We start from the raw sequence: 15,747 nt of genomic DNA, 5'->3' as shown, positions 1-15,747 counted from the left end.
GAGAGAGAGAGAGAGAGAGAGAGAGAGATTGTTAGTGCAATACTACCTCCCAAGCCTTAAGTGAGAGAGATTTACTTTTTGGATATCCCTTGCTCCTACAACAGAATTGATCTCATTTTAGCTCTTAGATATGCTTATTTCTTAACATTCACAACACGACACAAAAAATTGCATTAAGCAGAGAGATACGCACTTCCTATGGGAATATCTTGAGCAATTCCGTCACATTTAAAGGAAAGCTCATCATTGATAAAATTTCAAATTGCCCATTTCATGAAATTTAATTGGTCAGACCACATAATTTGAGCTATAATATGTTTTTAAGTGTTTCATTTTCAACATTGCCTAAGGGATAACTATCATCCTCAATAAAAAAAAATCTTTACTTTGATCATATCTTCGGTTGAGAGGGAATTCTAGGCTATTTTTCAAATAAATAGTTTGAATATCTAATGAATCTTTGAGCTCTAAATTTGATTCCAATCTACTTTTGTAAGAGAAGATGCAAAGCTGTATCAAGGAGATTGGCAAGTATACACTATTGATTCACCACTCACATTACATGTCCAAATTTAAGGTCCCCCCTTAAATGGTTGTTGAGGAAGATGAATTTTCACTACCTCCATTGCTGAGGTATTGTCAAAAGTTTCAAAAACCTTTAATCTATCCCACCTAAAGGAGTTTTGTATTTTGTATTGATCTTATCAGACACCCGATTTGTTTGATAGTGTAAAGCTGGATTAGGTTTTGGTTTAAATCAAGAATTGTGAGGATCCAAGGATTTTCCCACACATCCAAATGAATTGCATTCTTGAAGTAGACTGTGCGTCTATTGTATCTGCTCTCTCTCTCTCTCTCTCTCTCTCTCTCTCTCATTATGAAACATTCAATTAACTCTAAATTGAATATAGACACTTGCATTGGCAATGTACCTTGCTGTAAAAGCTGAAGTAGATGAAGGCAAAAAATAAAAAGTTTGTCATCTATAAATGAAAACGCTTTGCCCCAAATTTGTAATCGACAAACAAGATTACACCAATAGCAATGATTGTGCAACATACTTCAACCACTTCTTGAGTGTTGAGAGGAAAAGACTTCGGCACATGTACTGGGATGGCTAGTGTAGCAGCCCAAAGCGGGTAAATGCAGAGAAAACGAAAAACTGTAAATGACCAGATCTGTCTTGCTTATGAATCTGTGCCTTCATCACGTCTGGAACCTAACTTTCCGAGAAAATCTCCAGCACCAGCCTCTGAGCTATCTTGTTTGCTTCCCTGCATACCAAACAAATTGCTTCCCTGCATGGCCTGATACATTCCCCCAGGTCTCAGACCCATCTGCCCTTGGAAGAATTGCTGTTGCTGTTGCTGTTGCTGTTGCTGGAGATAGTGTTGTTGTTGTTGTTGTTGTTGTTGTTGCTGTTGCTGTTGCTGGAGGTAGTGTGATTGTTGTTGCTGCTGACGCTGATGCTGATGCTGATGCTGATGCTGATCATTCAACTGGAAAGGCAACTTCGGGGTGAAAAGACCTGGTTGCTGCTGAGACATTGTTGCCTGGGGATGCTGCATGAAAAGCCCTTGTTGCCCTGTGGGTTGTGAGGGCATCTGCAAATATTTTAACATGATAAGCACAAAAAAAAATGCTTATCCAATGGTATGTTTTGGAAGGGGATGTATGATTTACCTGAGAAGGCGCTGGTGGCTGTGGATGGGAATCAGCGATTTTAGCTAGATATGTTAAGTTATCCTGAAGTCGGGCTTGATACCTAAATCATTTAAAATGTCAGATGATGGTTAGACAGGTTCACAATGCATGGCTGTGCTGAAGATGATGATCCCAGGAACATAAGCCAACATATATTATCCTTAAAAAAAAACAAAGATTGAAGCACCTTAGTTTTGACTTGAGATTCAAACAAAACAAACAAATCATGCACCTTTAAACACTATTCTGATCCTGAATCTCATGATAATTTTGAATACATTTGAGATGTATTAAATGCTATATAATTTCTAGATGTCCATTGATATTATTACTATGAAAACTAATGGTGAAGTTGATAGGAACTTAAGACATCATATATTCTATGTCTCTGTTTAGATGCTGAAGCACCGACCAAGTAGGAAACGCAAAAGATGGTAAAACTTGTGCAAATACAAGAAGATATATTGCACTCAAATTTCAATATTTCCATGAGTTACCATGCAAATATCATAACTACAGAGATTTGTGTTGATATAGACAGCTCTAGACAAAAATAGGCTTAAAACCCAACAAAACCGTATCTTAGTAACCTTGAATACAGAAGTTCTTTTGACCATGTAACTAAATTTATGGCCACATTGAATAGGTCATTAGTTGCCAAACTTAGGTCTCTTGCCCTTGTACTTGCAGCACCTTTGACTGAAAAGAAAATGGTCTTTGTTCAACAATTGAACTGTCTCATCCTACTTTCATATCTAGTGTTAAATTAGTGGTACATTTAATGTCGAACAAATGCATTCATTCCTTTATATATATATTTGAAATGCATTCATTCATCCTTTCTCATCCTACCACTTATCCATTTTAACAACTAGGTTCAACCTTCATTTTATGGCCATGCAGTTTCATGATTGTAAAACAGTATTTGTAGTAATAGCAAATTTTTTTATCCACGCATAAGCTATACAAGAGCTAGCCTTAAGCATCTTTTGTCCCTGAATATTTACTAATCCCTTGTTATTTCTAGCTTTCTTGAACTGCATGCAATACAATTTCTTAAACTAAAACATTTCATTTTAGGACCTCTCTTTATAGTTTTGAGTGAGCATTTACATCAGCAATGAATTTGTAAGCTGAAAACAACATCATTAGTATATCAAAGTACACCAAAAAAATATCCAACCTGTTCAACCATAAGAAATGGGAGAAAAAAGAAAGTTCAATAGTTAAGTCTTATATAAGAAGAATCCTGCTTGTTTCTCCAGTAGTAGTTCAAAATCTGATAAGCTAGTTGAGTCCATTTCATCTGAAACCCCCACGTAACATAATTACAGAGCCCATCAAGTATGAGAAAATTTATTCCTTGAATTTTTTTGATAAGTGGCCAAACAATTCTCTATGATTGTTCTCATACTTTGGTCTTTCCCAAATAATTTTGCTCCTCATTGAAGATTCATAAGTAAGTTATGACATGTATTGGCCAAGTTTACATATTCAAGTTGGTATGAATGTCAGTGACATATATATGCTAGTACTAGCAATATCAAAATTTTCTGGAGAAGGGAGCTCTGGCTTAAGCCTGTTTCAAACTTTAAATGAGAAGAAGGTAATATATCCAAATATGCATGTTCTTATTTGGTTTTTCTGTCTTTAGTAGGTGTCAGATTCCTATTTTGTTTTTCAAACTTTAAAGAAACCTAATGGTTTAAGACTCAACAAATACACAGTAACCGAGGTGCAGAAGTGAGATGCTGCTGCTTCCAAACAGTAAATGATAGATCTTCTTTTCCTTAACCCCAAAGGAGCGTATAGAAAGTCAAAATAGTTATGGGACACAATTTGACCAACCAAAAGGAAAAAAGAGAAAAAAAGAGAGCCTATGCTTATTAAGGAATTCAAATTTAGCCTGAAACAATCGGCTCACAATAAAAATTTGAAAACAATATGGAAGCTACCATTAAGTGGAATATTAGAAAGAAGCAAAAGAAAAGCATCCTAGTTAGTTTACCACTTACTGGGCACACTCGGCAAATTTTCCCACGTTTTGATTTTCCATTATTGCCAGAATCAAGTCTCTATTCTCGTCCAGGTACTGCACCAAGCATAAGAGATCAAAATCTATAAATGAGTGAGTAAAAGGGAGTTCCTTGTTCAATGCAAGGCAAAGTGAAAATTTCTACTAAGATATCATGCCATCAAAGAATTTTTAAGTTGAAACAAATTGAACTTGTACCAAAACATTTCTGTCCAGACTTCTTTATGATCCAATTCTAAATGATATGAGAAAAATTTAGAAAATTTGAGCTTGTTATAGACAAAACCATTAATCAGATACCAGCAATAAGGAAAGAAACGCGGAGGGCAGTCTTCAAAACATGCTAATATATGAAAATCCACCACTAATGGAGTAATAAGGAGGAAGTGCTAGCTACATCTATGCTATACCCTAAAATAACTGGTTAAGTTACAATTGGGGTTTCTTGTAATCACTTATATAGTCTAGTTCAATCTAGTAAATGCGAAATGTGGGACTCAACACACGCTCGTGCAACACACACTTATCAAATCAATATACATAATCTAAGGAATCACAATCTCCTTACTTAAATTCTTGACGTCATCGTCAGGTCTCACATTGTGTTGTAGTACCCTTGAGCCACATGGTGTTACCAAGTTAGCTCTGATACCATTTGTAATGAGATGATGAAGTGTTATCCATATTTGTTCTATACCCCAAAATGACAAGTCAAATTGCAGTTGGGGAATCACTTATAAACCTCACTTCGGCCTAGCAAGATGTAAGACTCAACACACATGTATCCAATCCAATCCACATAATTTGGGATATTACATGTGGATACTGCATTTGATTGAAAATTCATGCATATAAAAACATTAATAGGAAGTATATAAGTACATAAGTTATATGCAAGCCCACTTGAAAAATCAGATTGAGACACAAATTGCCATATGATGAATGCCTAAACACCTGCATTTCTTGGCAAAAACTGCTTCTTTTAGTGTGATTCACTAAGCCACCCATCAGAATATATATTAAGGAGCTTGCAGTTCCCAATTTCGGAAGCAATACCCACCTACCCAAACAAACTTATAGTGTCACTTTCTGTGCGCCTTCAATACGGACCAGAAAACCACAACCAGTGGTCCTAGATCAATTAAATACAGACCCCCTCACAAATTACCTTTCTCATCAAAGTTACGCAATTGAATAAAAGCACACGGTCCAGGGCGCTGCACGTGAGACAAGACAGTCCAAAACCTCTAGGAAAGAAGTGGATTTTATACAATCAATATATCAAACAGCTCAGGATCATTTTCATGGTTCTTGCATTAACACCTCAACACCCCCAATTAAAAAGAAAAAGAAAAAGAAAAGAGATCACCTTTTAAAAAAAACTAATACCCATCAAGAAAAATCAATAGGACTCATAAGATTTCAACACATAGCTAACTGGGTTCTGACACAACTTGTATCATATTGCGTATCTTACATACATGCACACACATATAACACATACATAAAGACATTGAAAAAAAAGTGTACCTTCTGAATCTGCTCAGTGGTGATATTAGTATTTGCAGGAATTGAAGGTGCAGCATTATTCAACATATCTGGTGATTGCTGCTGCATTTCTGTCCTCTAAAAATAAAACAAAAAACCAACCCTAGACCTTGTTTACTTCAATGGGACCCCCACGCACACCCAGAGCCCACAGGTGAAACTGTTTGTATTATAGAATACTTCTTAGTACTATATGGTATATACTACTACATAGTCGCCGTACTCTACTACTATTTTCTTTCTCAAAAAAAAAAAAAAAAACTACTATTTTATTTATTAAAAATCTCCTGCCAGTGACAATAGCAATAGTGAATAGCTATAGCTTTAGCCCCCCAATAAAACAGTGTTGCCAAGGCAATATTTACTACTTCCAAGACAAGTTGACAAACACACCCTTCCTTTGAAGACACGGTGTCGTTTTAGTGACTCTAATAGTATGTACTGTGTACTATATAAGACTAAAAAACCTGTTGTGCTGTCGTTTTGGTTGGTACGAGTGCTATTACCATTTTATAACATTCAGGCCAGAAACTTAGAGAGAGAGAGAGAGAGAGAGAGAATAAAAAGGAAAAGAAAAAATGGGTTTTGTTCTTCGAGTGAGATTGGCATCGTTCTTCACAGGAGCTGCAGTGGCGTCGTTTCTGGGGCTTTACATTCTTCGCAATGATTACAAGGTTGCCCATGACTCCATTTCCCAACAGGTATAAGCAAAACCCCAAAAGATCAAAACTTTTTTTATATTTGTTGGTGGGTGTCGTTGAATTTTGCTTGTATGAATGAAATTTTCGATTTTTGAATGTGGGTTTTGAAAATTTTTACTTATTTTGTAGTATTTCACAAAACCCATTTCGTGGATTATGGGAATTCTAACATTTGGGAAGAATAGAAATATATATCAAGAAGTGAAGTTAGAAATTAGGTTGATAATTAGTTGATTGATAAATCATGAATTTGCAAATAATAGGAGACTATGCTTGGTGCTTAGCAAGTTTTTTATATCTAAAAAGTTGTATGAATGTGTGGATAAATGGTATGCTTCATTTTGAAGCAAGCTAGATAGACTAGGTAGTTGGGGATTTGGGAGGAGAATGATTGTTGAGACTTGAGAGTTTGAGATAACAATCATTTTGGCTTGCTTCCAGATAGGCTTTGTTTATTTTTTTTGTGCGCTTTTTGCCTTTTTGTGAAACTAGAAGTATGTGGGGGAATTTGTGTGTATTTCATGTTTGTTTAATTTGGTATTAGTATTGGAGGTGGTGAATGTTTGCTTGTCATGGTTCAGTAAAGGCGAATATGTGGCATGGAGTCTGATACTGCATAAAATTCTTACCTTTTTGGAATCCGATTTATGGCATTGGTTTTGTGGTGCACACTGCACAATCAACCAATGGAATCGGATTTTGGACTTGGGTTAGGTTGGGGATCTTCCTCCGGTGCATGATAAAACACCATTTTGGATTGAATAGTATGGATTTGGAAAATTATGGATTTTTAATTGGTGGATTCCACATGCACCCAGTGGATTTTGAACTCATGTCCTCACCTTTCACCTTGCTCTTACTGGGGAAAGAGGTGCAATTTGAGTTAGAGCTCATTGGCTTGGAAAAGTAGGGATTTGGGCAATTAAAAACCAAGCCATGTCGGTAGTAGTAAATGAGTAAACCAAGAGGCTCAATAAAACTGAGAGATGCAATGGTATTTAACTGGTAGCGTTAAGTCATGTTCCTGATGTGTTTTCAACCCTATACCTATATTCATCCTTGGACTATGGAAGTGCTTACTCTTTATTAGCAGTTCCAAATTCAAATTTGGTGCTAGTGTGATTAGGCAATGCATAACTGTGTTTTTAATATAATGTGACTGAAATGATTCATCATAGCATGCCAGTGCCTATGAAACTAAACCATTGAATGCATATATGGAGACATGCATGTATACAGCAATGCAACCTGTAAGAATCCAATTACTTCTTGATAAACAAAACAGGAGTAGATTACTGAAAGAGGCTCTGCGATATAATGACAAACTGCCAAAATTTATTAGTCTTCGTATGAAACTGTATTGGATGTCCTTTTTTTTGTTTATAATGATTTTGAGTGAGATTGTATTTGGAGTAAAAAAAGGAAAAAAAAAAATTGTGCATTAGAAAATTCATTTTGCATCTTTTGTCCCGGCCTAAAGCATGTGGTACAAAGAGGGATTGTTTCCATTTTAGGTCAGTAACGTCTCTTGTATTTTCAGGCTATATGAACCATTCTGAAAATTATTTAGGCGTTTCAATGGGTGGCCTGAATAAAAATGACCTTTGTTCTTTTGTCTTTTGCTTTTCTCTAAGAAAACATAGCAGTAAGGTCTCTGGTTTTTTTTTGGCTATATGAACTATACCGAAATTTATTTTATGCATTTCATTGGGTGGCCTGAATAAAAATGGTCTTTGTTCTTTTGTCTTTTGCTCTTCTCTGAGAACATATTTGTATGATCCTTAATTATTACTCTCTCTCTCTCTCTCTCCAGGTGAATGGCCTCACTGAGTCACTGGATAGACGGATTTCAGCATTGGAAAAGTTGAAAGAAAATGAAACTTCACAAAGTGTGGAGGCAACAGAATAGGTGTATTGAGGCCCACTTTTGCAGTTTGCTGTTATGGCTCCAAGCATTATTTTTCTTAGTATGCAAATGGTTGCTGAGTAGTTAACATCCCGCCACCCCCTTTTTCTCCCCTCCCTCTCTTGAGGAATAATTACTTGTCTTTTGGCATACTTGATCTAATATAAAACTTGAGTTCTTGTGTTTGTATTGGATGAAAACTTCTGCTGAATTTGAATCGTGATGTTCACGGCATTCAAATTGTGTTTGTTGTAGCTTTTGTTCTCAGCAGGTATCTGCAAGAAGTGATGCACCATCTCCATTAGTTATTTTATTTGTGGTTGAGGAGTTGTTTAATGATAACAAAATTGCACTATAAAGTTAACCGCTGCATCTGAATGAGCAAGACATCCCTGAGATTGGTAATGTATAAATAAGATGTAGAAATATTCAGCAGCCTGAATTTATGAATCCTTGCAAATAATCAGTAAATATCTTGAGTTTAATCATGTAGCGATGTCAAATGCTTCTTAAAAGAAAGTGTGGCTGCCTTAAATGCCATGTGATGCACAGTTTTGGGTGCAAAGATGGTGTTAGTTGAGGAATGCAGATGATGTATCCATTTGGGGGCTAATTGTGCTCAGTTCTTCTAAAGACGGAACTTTTGTCACAACTTGTTTAAGTAGTGACTATGAGTGGTTAACAATCGCTTTGACATGAACATAATTACTTTTCTACCTTTCACATTCCATCACTTTATCAAATTGTGGCAAAAGTGGTCTCCCTATACTCTACTGTGGTATCGTATTGCATGCTTTTCAGTTATAAAGTGGTAGTATCTGGATTGTGTACGCCTCCATTCTAGATTATGGGGAAATTAAGCTGGAAATGTATTGAAGGACCAACCTTATCTTTGCATTCTTTGACGGGGTATGCTATTAGCATGTATCTCCTGGATTAGAGGCATCGTCACGTAGGAAATGATCCTAAAAGCTGATGGCTAATTTGTTCATACTTAAGGAGGGTACACCTCAATATCTTATAACCCTTGAAAGCTAATGGTGAATTTGATTGTGTAAATTTCTAGTGAAATTGAAAGAATATGTGAATGATGGAATCTTAAACCTTCAACTTTATATATATAAAGGAAGTTATCATACAAATCCATGGAAAGTTTCAGGAGCAAAGGCCTGAGTGCATGATGCGTGTCAAAGCTATCCTTCTATTTTAAGAAGCTCAGATTCGCTTGCGTTGCAGGAAGGCACAATTTATTAGTGAATTCACTGTTTTTTTTTTTTTTTTTTTTTAATATTGTAATTTTCTTCACATAAAAAGCAACGTGAAAGCTGTAGAAGATTTTGTATCAAATTCTATTCTAAACCCTTGAACTCTGTCTATCATGTATGGTTCTTGCATGCTTATCGTTCATCTTGATAAGAAATGCTACTACATCTCTCATGGAGGGTCTACTGTCTGCCATTTGTTCAGTGCACTCAAGCGCCAAGTCTAACAGCTTCAATGCCTTCTGTTGTTCATCTTCATCCCAGTAACTGATTTCCTCATCAAGGAAGCAAATGCACTCATCATTTTCCTGCAGGTTCTTCCTTGTCCAGGAGACAATATCGAGGCCTTCTTCAAAGCAAGGGTCCACTGGCAATTTTCTGCAAAGAAGCTCTAGTAGAATGACTCCATAGCTATATACATCACATTTCTCTGTCAACCGAGTGGAGTATGCATTCTCTAAAACATAAATGAAAAGCATAAATCAAAGAAGACAGAATGTTAGCTTTTATTATCAATGTATCAAATGTTGACAATAAAATGTAAGTCATTATACTGATTTGTGACCAACCTGGTGCCATGTAGCCTAAGGTTCCTACAATTACAGACCTTGTGGTTGTGGAGCTTGAATCAGAATCGTTAACCAATTTTGCCATCCCAAAATCTCCAATCTTTGGTTCCAATTCAGAATCCATTAGAATGTTATCTGATTTGATATCTCTATGGATAATTTGTGCCACACAATCATGGTGAAGGTAGGAAAGACCTTGTGCAATACCAAAAGCAATTCGATATCTAGTGTCCCAGTCTAAAGACAAGCAGGGATCACTCTGGCGTAGTACATCAAAAAGGGTTCCTCCTGGCATGTACTCGGTGACAATGTAGCCATATCCATCTTTGATGCAATACCCTGCCATTCTTACCACATTCCGGTGCCTAATTAAGCTTAATGTCCTCAGTTCATGTCTAAAGCTTGACTTGGACAAGTCCACCCTCTTGACTGCCCAATGCTTTCTGGAGTTTGCAGATTCTGTGCGGTAAACAGTCCCGTGTTTGCCTCTCCCAATCACATATTTGTCACTCAAGCCTTCTGTGGCACGCATAATGTCTTCAAATTTTAGATCATCAGGTAAATCTTCGGTCATTGATCGACAATCATGAAGAAGAGATTGATCAGGAGTAAGTTTCTTCCCGAGGCCTCTAACCATTAATGTGTAAATTAGAGCACAGAGTAGTGTCACTGAGATTACAACACCAATAATCACACCAGCCAACACTTGCCCCCTTTTATGACTATTTCTAGCTTCAACACAATATTTCTCTTCAATACCAAGCAAGCAAAGTCCTGTGTTTCCAAGGAAAGATCCTGGATATGAAGCCACCAATTTTAACCAAGTAGAGGGGAGTTTTCCTGAGATGTTATTGAATGATATGTTCACAAATGTAAGGGAGATCATGTTGTTTAGTTCAGTTGGTATCTCACCAGAGAAACTGTTACCTGATAGGTCAAGAATTTGTAACTTGTCCAGATTGCCAAGACATGCTGGGATATTACCAGAGAGCCTATTGTTGCTTAAATTGAGAACTGAACTGAAATGATGAAGTGTACCCAAACTGCAAGGAATAGTGCCTTCTAGCATGTTGCTTCCCAGTTGCAATTCAAACAGACTATGTGGAGAAGAGAAAGAGTCAGGAATAGCTCCATTGAATTTGTTCTCTTCAAGGTGAAGGTTTTGCAGTTTTGTAAGTGAGGTGATCTCCAAAGGAATGCTTCCTGAAAGATAATTCTTGCTCAGGTCCAGTTTGATCAATCTTTTACAATGTCCCAACTCAGAGGGGATACTTCCAGCCAGTCCATTGGAAGAAAGTCTCAAGATTTGAAGATCCTCAAGTTTACTGAGCTCTGGAGGTATGGTGCCAGATAGACTATTTTCTGAAAGATCAAGCATTGTTAAATTGCTCCAATAACCTAATGCTGGGGGTATTGTTCCTACGAGCAAGTTATTTCGAACTTCTAAGAAAGATATTCCAGAGTTCTTACTCAAATCAGCTTGTATATTCCCTTGTAAAAGATTGTTACTAAGAATCACCCTCCTAAGAGATGAACATTTTTCAATGCCAATTGGAAAACTTCCATTAAACTGGTTGTTTCCCAGTGCCAAAACCGAAAGATGATTGCCAGTACATATAGTAGAAGGGATTGGTCCAAATAGATTGTTCCCAGTTAAGTCCAATTTAATTAGACCAGGAGAGTTGTTCTTCCCAAGCTTGGATGGCACCTCTCCAATGAGACTATTATGAGCTAAGGACAGGAATGTGAGCCTTTTCAAATGGATAATTCCAGATGGGATTCTACCAGTCAAGCTATTGTTATACACAGCCAACTCCACAAGACTACTCATTGTACCAATCTGTTGAGGAATATGGCCTTCGATATGATTATTGAACAGAAGAAGGACCTCAAGATTCTCAAGATTGCAAATTTCCGGAGGAATTGTTCCTCTGATTAAGTTATTTTGAAGCCTAAGTTCAACAAGTGAAGAACAGTTTCCAAGCTGAGGGGGTAATGAGCCATCAAGCATGTTATCAAAGAGAAACAGATTGTTCAAATCTTTCAAGTTTCCAATTGAAGGAGGAATCTGACCCACCAGCTTATTATCAGAGAGAGCAATAGTTGTTAGCCATTGGCATTGAGCAATTCTTTCAGATAAAGTTCCATTTAGCTTGTTGCTTGAAAGAACAAGCTCTTGCAATCTTTCAAGACCCCACAAAGTCTCTGGTATTTCCCCTTCAATATTGTTTGCATTAAGATAGAGAACTTCAAGTTGCAAAAGACCCTTGAAGATCTCTGGTGGAATGACACCTCCAAACTTGTTATTGGATGCCATAAACATAGTGAGGCTGTGACAGTTGCTCAAAGTATGAGGTAAAGATCCAGAAAATGCATTTTCATGAATCCAAAGATTAGATATTGCACATAAAGGTGAAAAATCTGATAAAGATCCAGTAAAGTTGTTTGTGTTCAAATAAAGATGCTTCATTTTTGGTAGATAGAATAGTTCACTTGGAAGCTCTCCATTCAAATAATTGTTGTACAATCCAATATATTCAAGGTTGATGCAGAGGCTTACCTCAGGAGGAATATTACCAGAGAGAGAATTATAGCCCAAATCAAGCCGTAAAAGTCTCTTTGATTGGAAAATCTCAGGAGGGATTGGTCCTTGGAAGCCATTGTCATTGAGAAGAACAGTATTCAGTTGGCCACAGTTTCCAAGCAACTGAGGGATGCCACCAGTAAAATTGTTGCCACTGAGATCAAGAGAGAGCAAATTTTTATGGAGGCAGAGATAGGAAATGGAATGGTTTAAGACACCAGAAAGTCCAAAGCCTGAGAGGTTTAAGGCCTTGACTTGAAAGCCATTGTTGTGGTAGCAATAAACTCCTGGCCATTTGCAAGGTGAAGTAGGTGAATTGGTCTTGTTCCATGGCAAGAGATTCTGAGAATGTTTGGGAAGGCTATCACGGAATTCGAGAAGGTATATGGCTGATGGAGCTAATGAGACGGACAAAGCTAACATGAACCTAAGAGAGAATAGAACATGGTATGAAAAGAGCAACATGGTACAATCTCTAGACATAGTGGATGAATAAAACGAACATGGTAATTCTGTTGATGAGCTAATGAATTTTCTTCTCATGGGGTTTGGTTGCTAACTCCTTGTATTTGCTATTTGTGGGTCCTGAACGAAGTCTTCATAGTGTTGCTAATGCTAAATGTTTTCCTTCTTTGTTTTTCTGTTTGTATTTCTTTTCCGAGAGGAATATTTGATGTGTTTCCACAACTTTTAAGAAAGCGTGGGAAGCTTTATGTGAGTGAGAGTGGGTGGAAAATGGCAGCAGCTTTAAGAAACATGCACAACATCTTAGGTTGGTCGCACTCTGTGGCACTCAAATCAGAACACTGAGTATATTGCCAAAAAATGATATCAGAATATTGAGAGTGTCACACTTGGATTCAAAGAAAAGTCTCTATGATGGGCCAGGTTGGCGAGCAACAGAGAGAACATGATGAAAACAAACACGACTCTCTCTCTCTCTCACACACACACTTCATTTCATGGACAAAAGCCTTTATGTTAAATTGTTTATGGCATACTTTTCACCAGGATACTTTGATATGGATTAATGTTGAGCATCTCTACTTTATAGTTTAATCTTCTAGATTGGATGCTCTTAACTGTTGAAATGAAAGTGAAGTCTTTAATGGCCATATTATTACTATATGCTCCAGTATGTGTATAGTGGATCTTATGCTGGGTATATTTTGATACTAGGAGCTAGGCCTAGGGTTAGTCTTAGATGGGCTTACAACATAATTAGGCATCTTGGGCAATCAATCAATCAATATATATATAAAAGTAGAGACCTCATGTGGGAAAGTATAACGTTTTGCCAAGTGTCATATTGTATAACATCCTTCTCATTTAGGCTTCCACCTTACCTAAATTTATCATTTATGTCAACCTATTAAGTAATGGCAAATGCATTTATTTCAATGTATTAATAAAATTTTAAGAATTTGTATATATTTATAACTTTACATACTTTGAATTGATATAGATGGATTTAACAAGTCATGGGAAATGTAGAAATAAAATTCAAAGAATTTGTATACATTTATAACTTTACATGCTTTGAATTGATACGGATAGATCTAAAAAGTCATGGGTAAGGTAGGAATGAAAAAAACTTCTCAATTTTCAGCATAAAACTAACTTTGAATTTTATTCTTACATTTCCCATGACTTTTTAAATCCATCCATATCAATTCAAAGTATGTAAAATTATAAGTGTATACAAATTCTTTAAATTTTATTAATACATTGAAATAAATGCATTTTTCATTACTTAATAGTTTGACATAAATGCTAAATTTAGATGAGGTGAATGCCTAAATGAGAAGAATGTCATTCAATGTGCCACTTGGCAGATTGTCATGCTTTTCAACATGAGGTTTTTGCTTATATATATATATATATATATTGATGATTGATTGATTGATGTGGAGACAAATAATATTTGTCCTATTCATTGAATTCAACTCTTGCAATTTTGCATTGAAGTTAGTCTTACGTAGAAAATTGAAAAGTTTTTTTAATTCCTACCTTTCCCATGACTTTTTAGATCCATCCTTATCAATTCAAATGATGTAAAGTTTTAAATGTATACAAATTCTTTGAATTTTATTCTTACATTTATAAATGTATACAAATTTTTTGAATTTTATTAATACATTAAAATAAATGCATTTGCCATTACTTAATAAGTTGACATAAATGCTAAATTTAGATAAAGTAAAAGCCTAAATGAGAAGGATGCCATATAATGTGCCACTTGGCAGAACCTCATGCTTTCCCACATGATGGCAAATGCATTTATTTCAATGTATTACTAATAAAATTCAAAGAATTTGTATACATTTATAACTCTACATGCTTTGAATTAATACGGATGGATTTAAAAAGTCATGGGAAATGTATGAATAAAATTCAAAGAATTTGTATACATTAATAACTTTACATGCTTTGAATTGATACAAATGGATCTTAAAAGTCATGGGAAATTTAGGAATCAAAAAAAAATTTCAATTTTTTGCATAAGACTAACTTCAATGTAGAACTGCAAGAGTCGAATTCAATGAATTGGACAAATATTATTTGTCTCCACATTTGTCCAGTATAAATCTCTATTTCCATTGGACTTAAAAATTAAACTTCCATAATTTTCTCACAATATCTTTGTTTTACTTTCTGAGAGGTATGTTAATTTTTAAAATATTATGTTCGTCTTAAATATTTTGTTTATATTTTATGTATATGGTTTTACTTATGTAGCATTGTAATTTATTTAGACTTATTTTTTCTTATTATGTGCCAATTTATATTTTTGGTTTTCTTTATGATACGTATACTTGGTAAGGATCTATTTTTGGCTACTTTTAGTTCAATTAAAATTGGAGGTTAAATTGTGATATTATTGCATCACTATGACATTATTTTTTCTATTGTTGTATCATGAAATTCTAAAAGTTTTTATAGCTAATTGATATATAAAACATATATAATACAAGAAAGACACGAAGGAGCCAATAGGTTTGTAGGTGACAATTTCACTATGATCTGTTAATATTTCTTGGTTGCATGAGTTAGAGGAATTTTCCCCCCAATGTATTTAGTTTTAGTAGAAAACCTCATAGATTAAGTGTGACTAACAATAATAGTATTCATGAAATCAATGAATCATAAATAATTGTTTATAAAATTTATCAAAATACACCGCGCATCGCGCGGGATATCAGCTAGTTTAATTATAATAGTGTTGCTCACAAATTACGTTGGTCAGCTAGGGATGGCCAAAGCTAGCTTGGGATACAGCATGTCAGCTGAAAATGGATGTATTCAATTTAAGTAGCAGTGCCTATTTTTTGGTTGGCTTTTTTCATTTAACTGTAGTTGAGCTTCAGTCTACCTCAAATAAACTGTATCTTAATATGTTATGCAATTTTTTTCCTTTTTTTAAATTTAGTAAATAAT

The 15,747-nt window shown here is 35.6% G+C and overlaps 3 protein-coding genes across 4 annotated transcripts; 1 reads left to right on the top strand and 2 right to left on the bottom strand.

Annotated features, from left to right (window-relative positions):
• Positions 1–963: 963 nt before the first annotated feature.
• LOC142618705 (GRF1-interacting factor 3-like) lies at positions 964–5,548 on the bottom strand. 2 transcript variants are annotated; one of them, XM_075791694.1, is made up of 4 exons: positions 5,270–5,548; positions 3,720–3,796; positions 1,684–1,765; positions 964–1,604 (listed from the first exon to the last, which is right to left on the bottom strand). In XM_075791694.1, exons 1-4 carry the CDS (start codon positions 5,354–5,356, stop codon positions 1,188–1,190), a joined length of 663 nt encoding a protein of 220 aa, XP_075647809.1. In that variant the 5' UTR covers positions 5,357–5,548; the 3' UTR covers positions 964–1,187. The 2 variants fall into 2 exon arrangements, with proteins under 2 accessions (XP_075647809.1, XP_075647811.1); XM_075791696.1 differs by having other exon boundaries at positions 3,720–3,822; positions 5,270–5,385.
• A 226-nt stretch (positions 5,549–5,774) lies between these two features.
• Positions 5,775–8,266, top strand: LOC142620013 (uncharacterized). Its single transcript, XM_075793447.1, has 2 exons — positions 5,775–5,988; positions 7,802–8,266. The coding sequence occupies exons 1-2, from the start codon at positions 5,866–5,868 to the stop codon at positions 7,895–7,897; spliced, it is 219 nt and encodes a 72-aa protein (XP_075649562.1). The 5' UTR covers positions 5,775–5,865; the 3' UTR covers positions 7,898–8,266.
• A 116-nt stretch (positions 8,267–8,382) lies between these two features.
• Positions 8,383–12,962, bottom strand: LOC142620012 (uncharacterized). The gene is made up of 2 exons (XM_075793446.1): positions 9,726–12,962; positions 8,383–9,613 (listed from the first exon to the last, which is right to left on the bottom strand). Exons 1-2 carry the CDS (start codon positions 12,850–12,852, stop codon positions 9,249–9,251), a joined length of 3,492 nt encoding a protein of 1,163 aa, XP_075649561.1. The 5' UTR covers positions 12,853–12,962; the 3' UTR covers positions 8,383–9,248.
• Between the last annotated feature and the right edge of the window lie 2,785 nt (positions 12,963–15,747).

This window comes from Castanea sativa, chromosome 12, assembly GCF_040712315.1.
Source record: "Castanea sativa cultivar Marrone di Chiusa Pesio chromosome 12, ASM4071231v1".
In the NCBI taxonomy this organism is placed as follows: domain Eukaryota; kingdom Viridiplantae; phylum Streptophyta; class Magnoliopsida; order Fagales; family Fagaceae; genus Castanea; species Castanea sativa.
This window is presented reverse-complemented; position numbering and strand designations above follow the sequence as displayed.

Coding starts and splice junctions, on each gene's coding strand:
- LOC142618705 (XM_075791694.1), bottom strand. CDS start 5,356: ATGCAGCAGCAATCACCAGATATGTTGAATAATGCTGCACCTTCAATT. Junction 3,797..5,269: donor CCACTGAGCAGATTCAGAAG/GTACACTTTTTT, acceptor TGCTTGGTGCAG/TACCTGGACGAGAATAGAGA. Junction 1,766..3,719: donor AAATTTGCCGAGTGTGCCCA/GTAAGTGGTAAA, acceptor TAAATGATTTAG/GTATCAAGCCCGACTTCAGG.
- LOC142620013 (XM_075793447.1), top strand. CDS start 5,866: ATGGGTTTTGTTCTTCGAGTGAGATTGGCATCGTTCTTCACAGGAGCT. Junction 5,989..7,801: donor ATGACTCCATTTCCCAACAG/GTATAAGCAAAA, acceptor CTCTCTCTCCAG/GTGAATGGCCTCACTGAGTC.
- LOC142620012 (XM_075793446.1), bottom strand. CDS start 12,852: ATGAGAAGAAAATTCATTAGCTCATCAACAGAATTACCATGTTCGTTT. Junction 9,614..9,725: donor CTTAGGCTACATGGCACCAG/GTTGGTCACAAA, acceptor TTTATGTTTTAG/AGAATGCATACTCCACTCGG.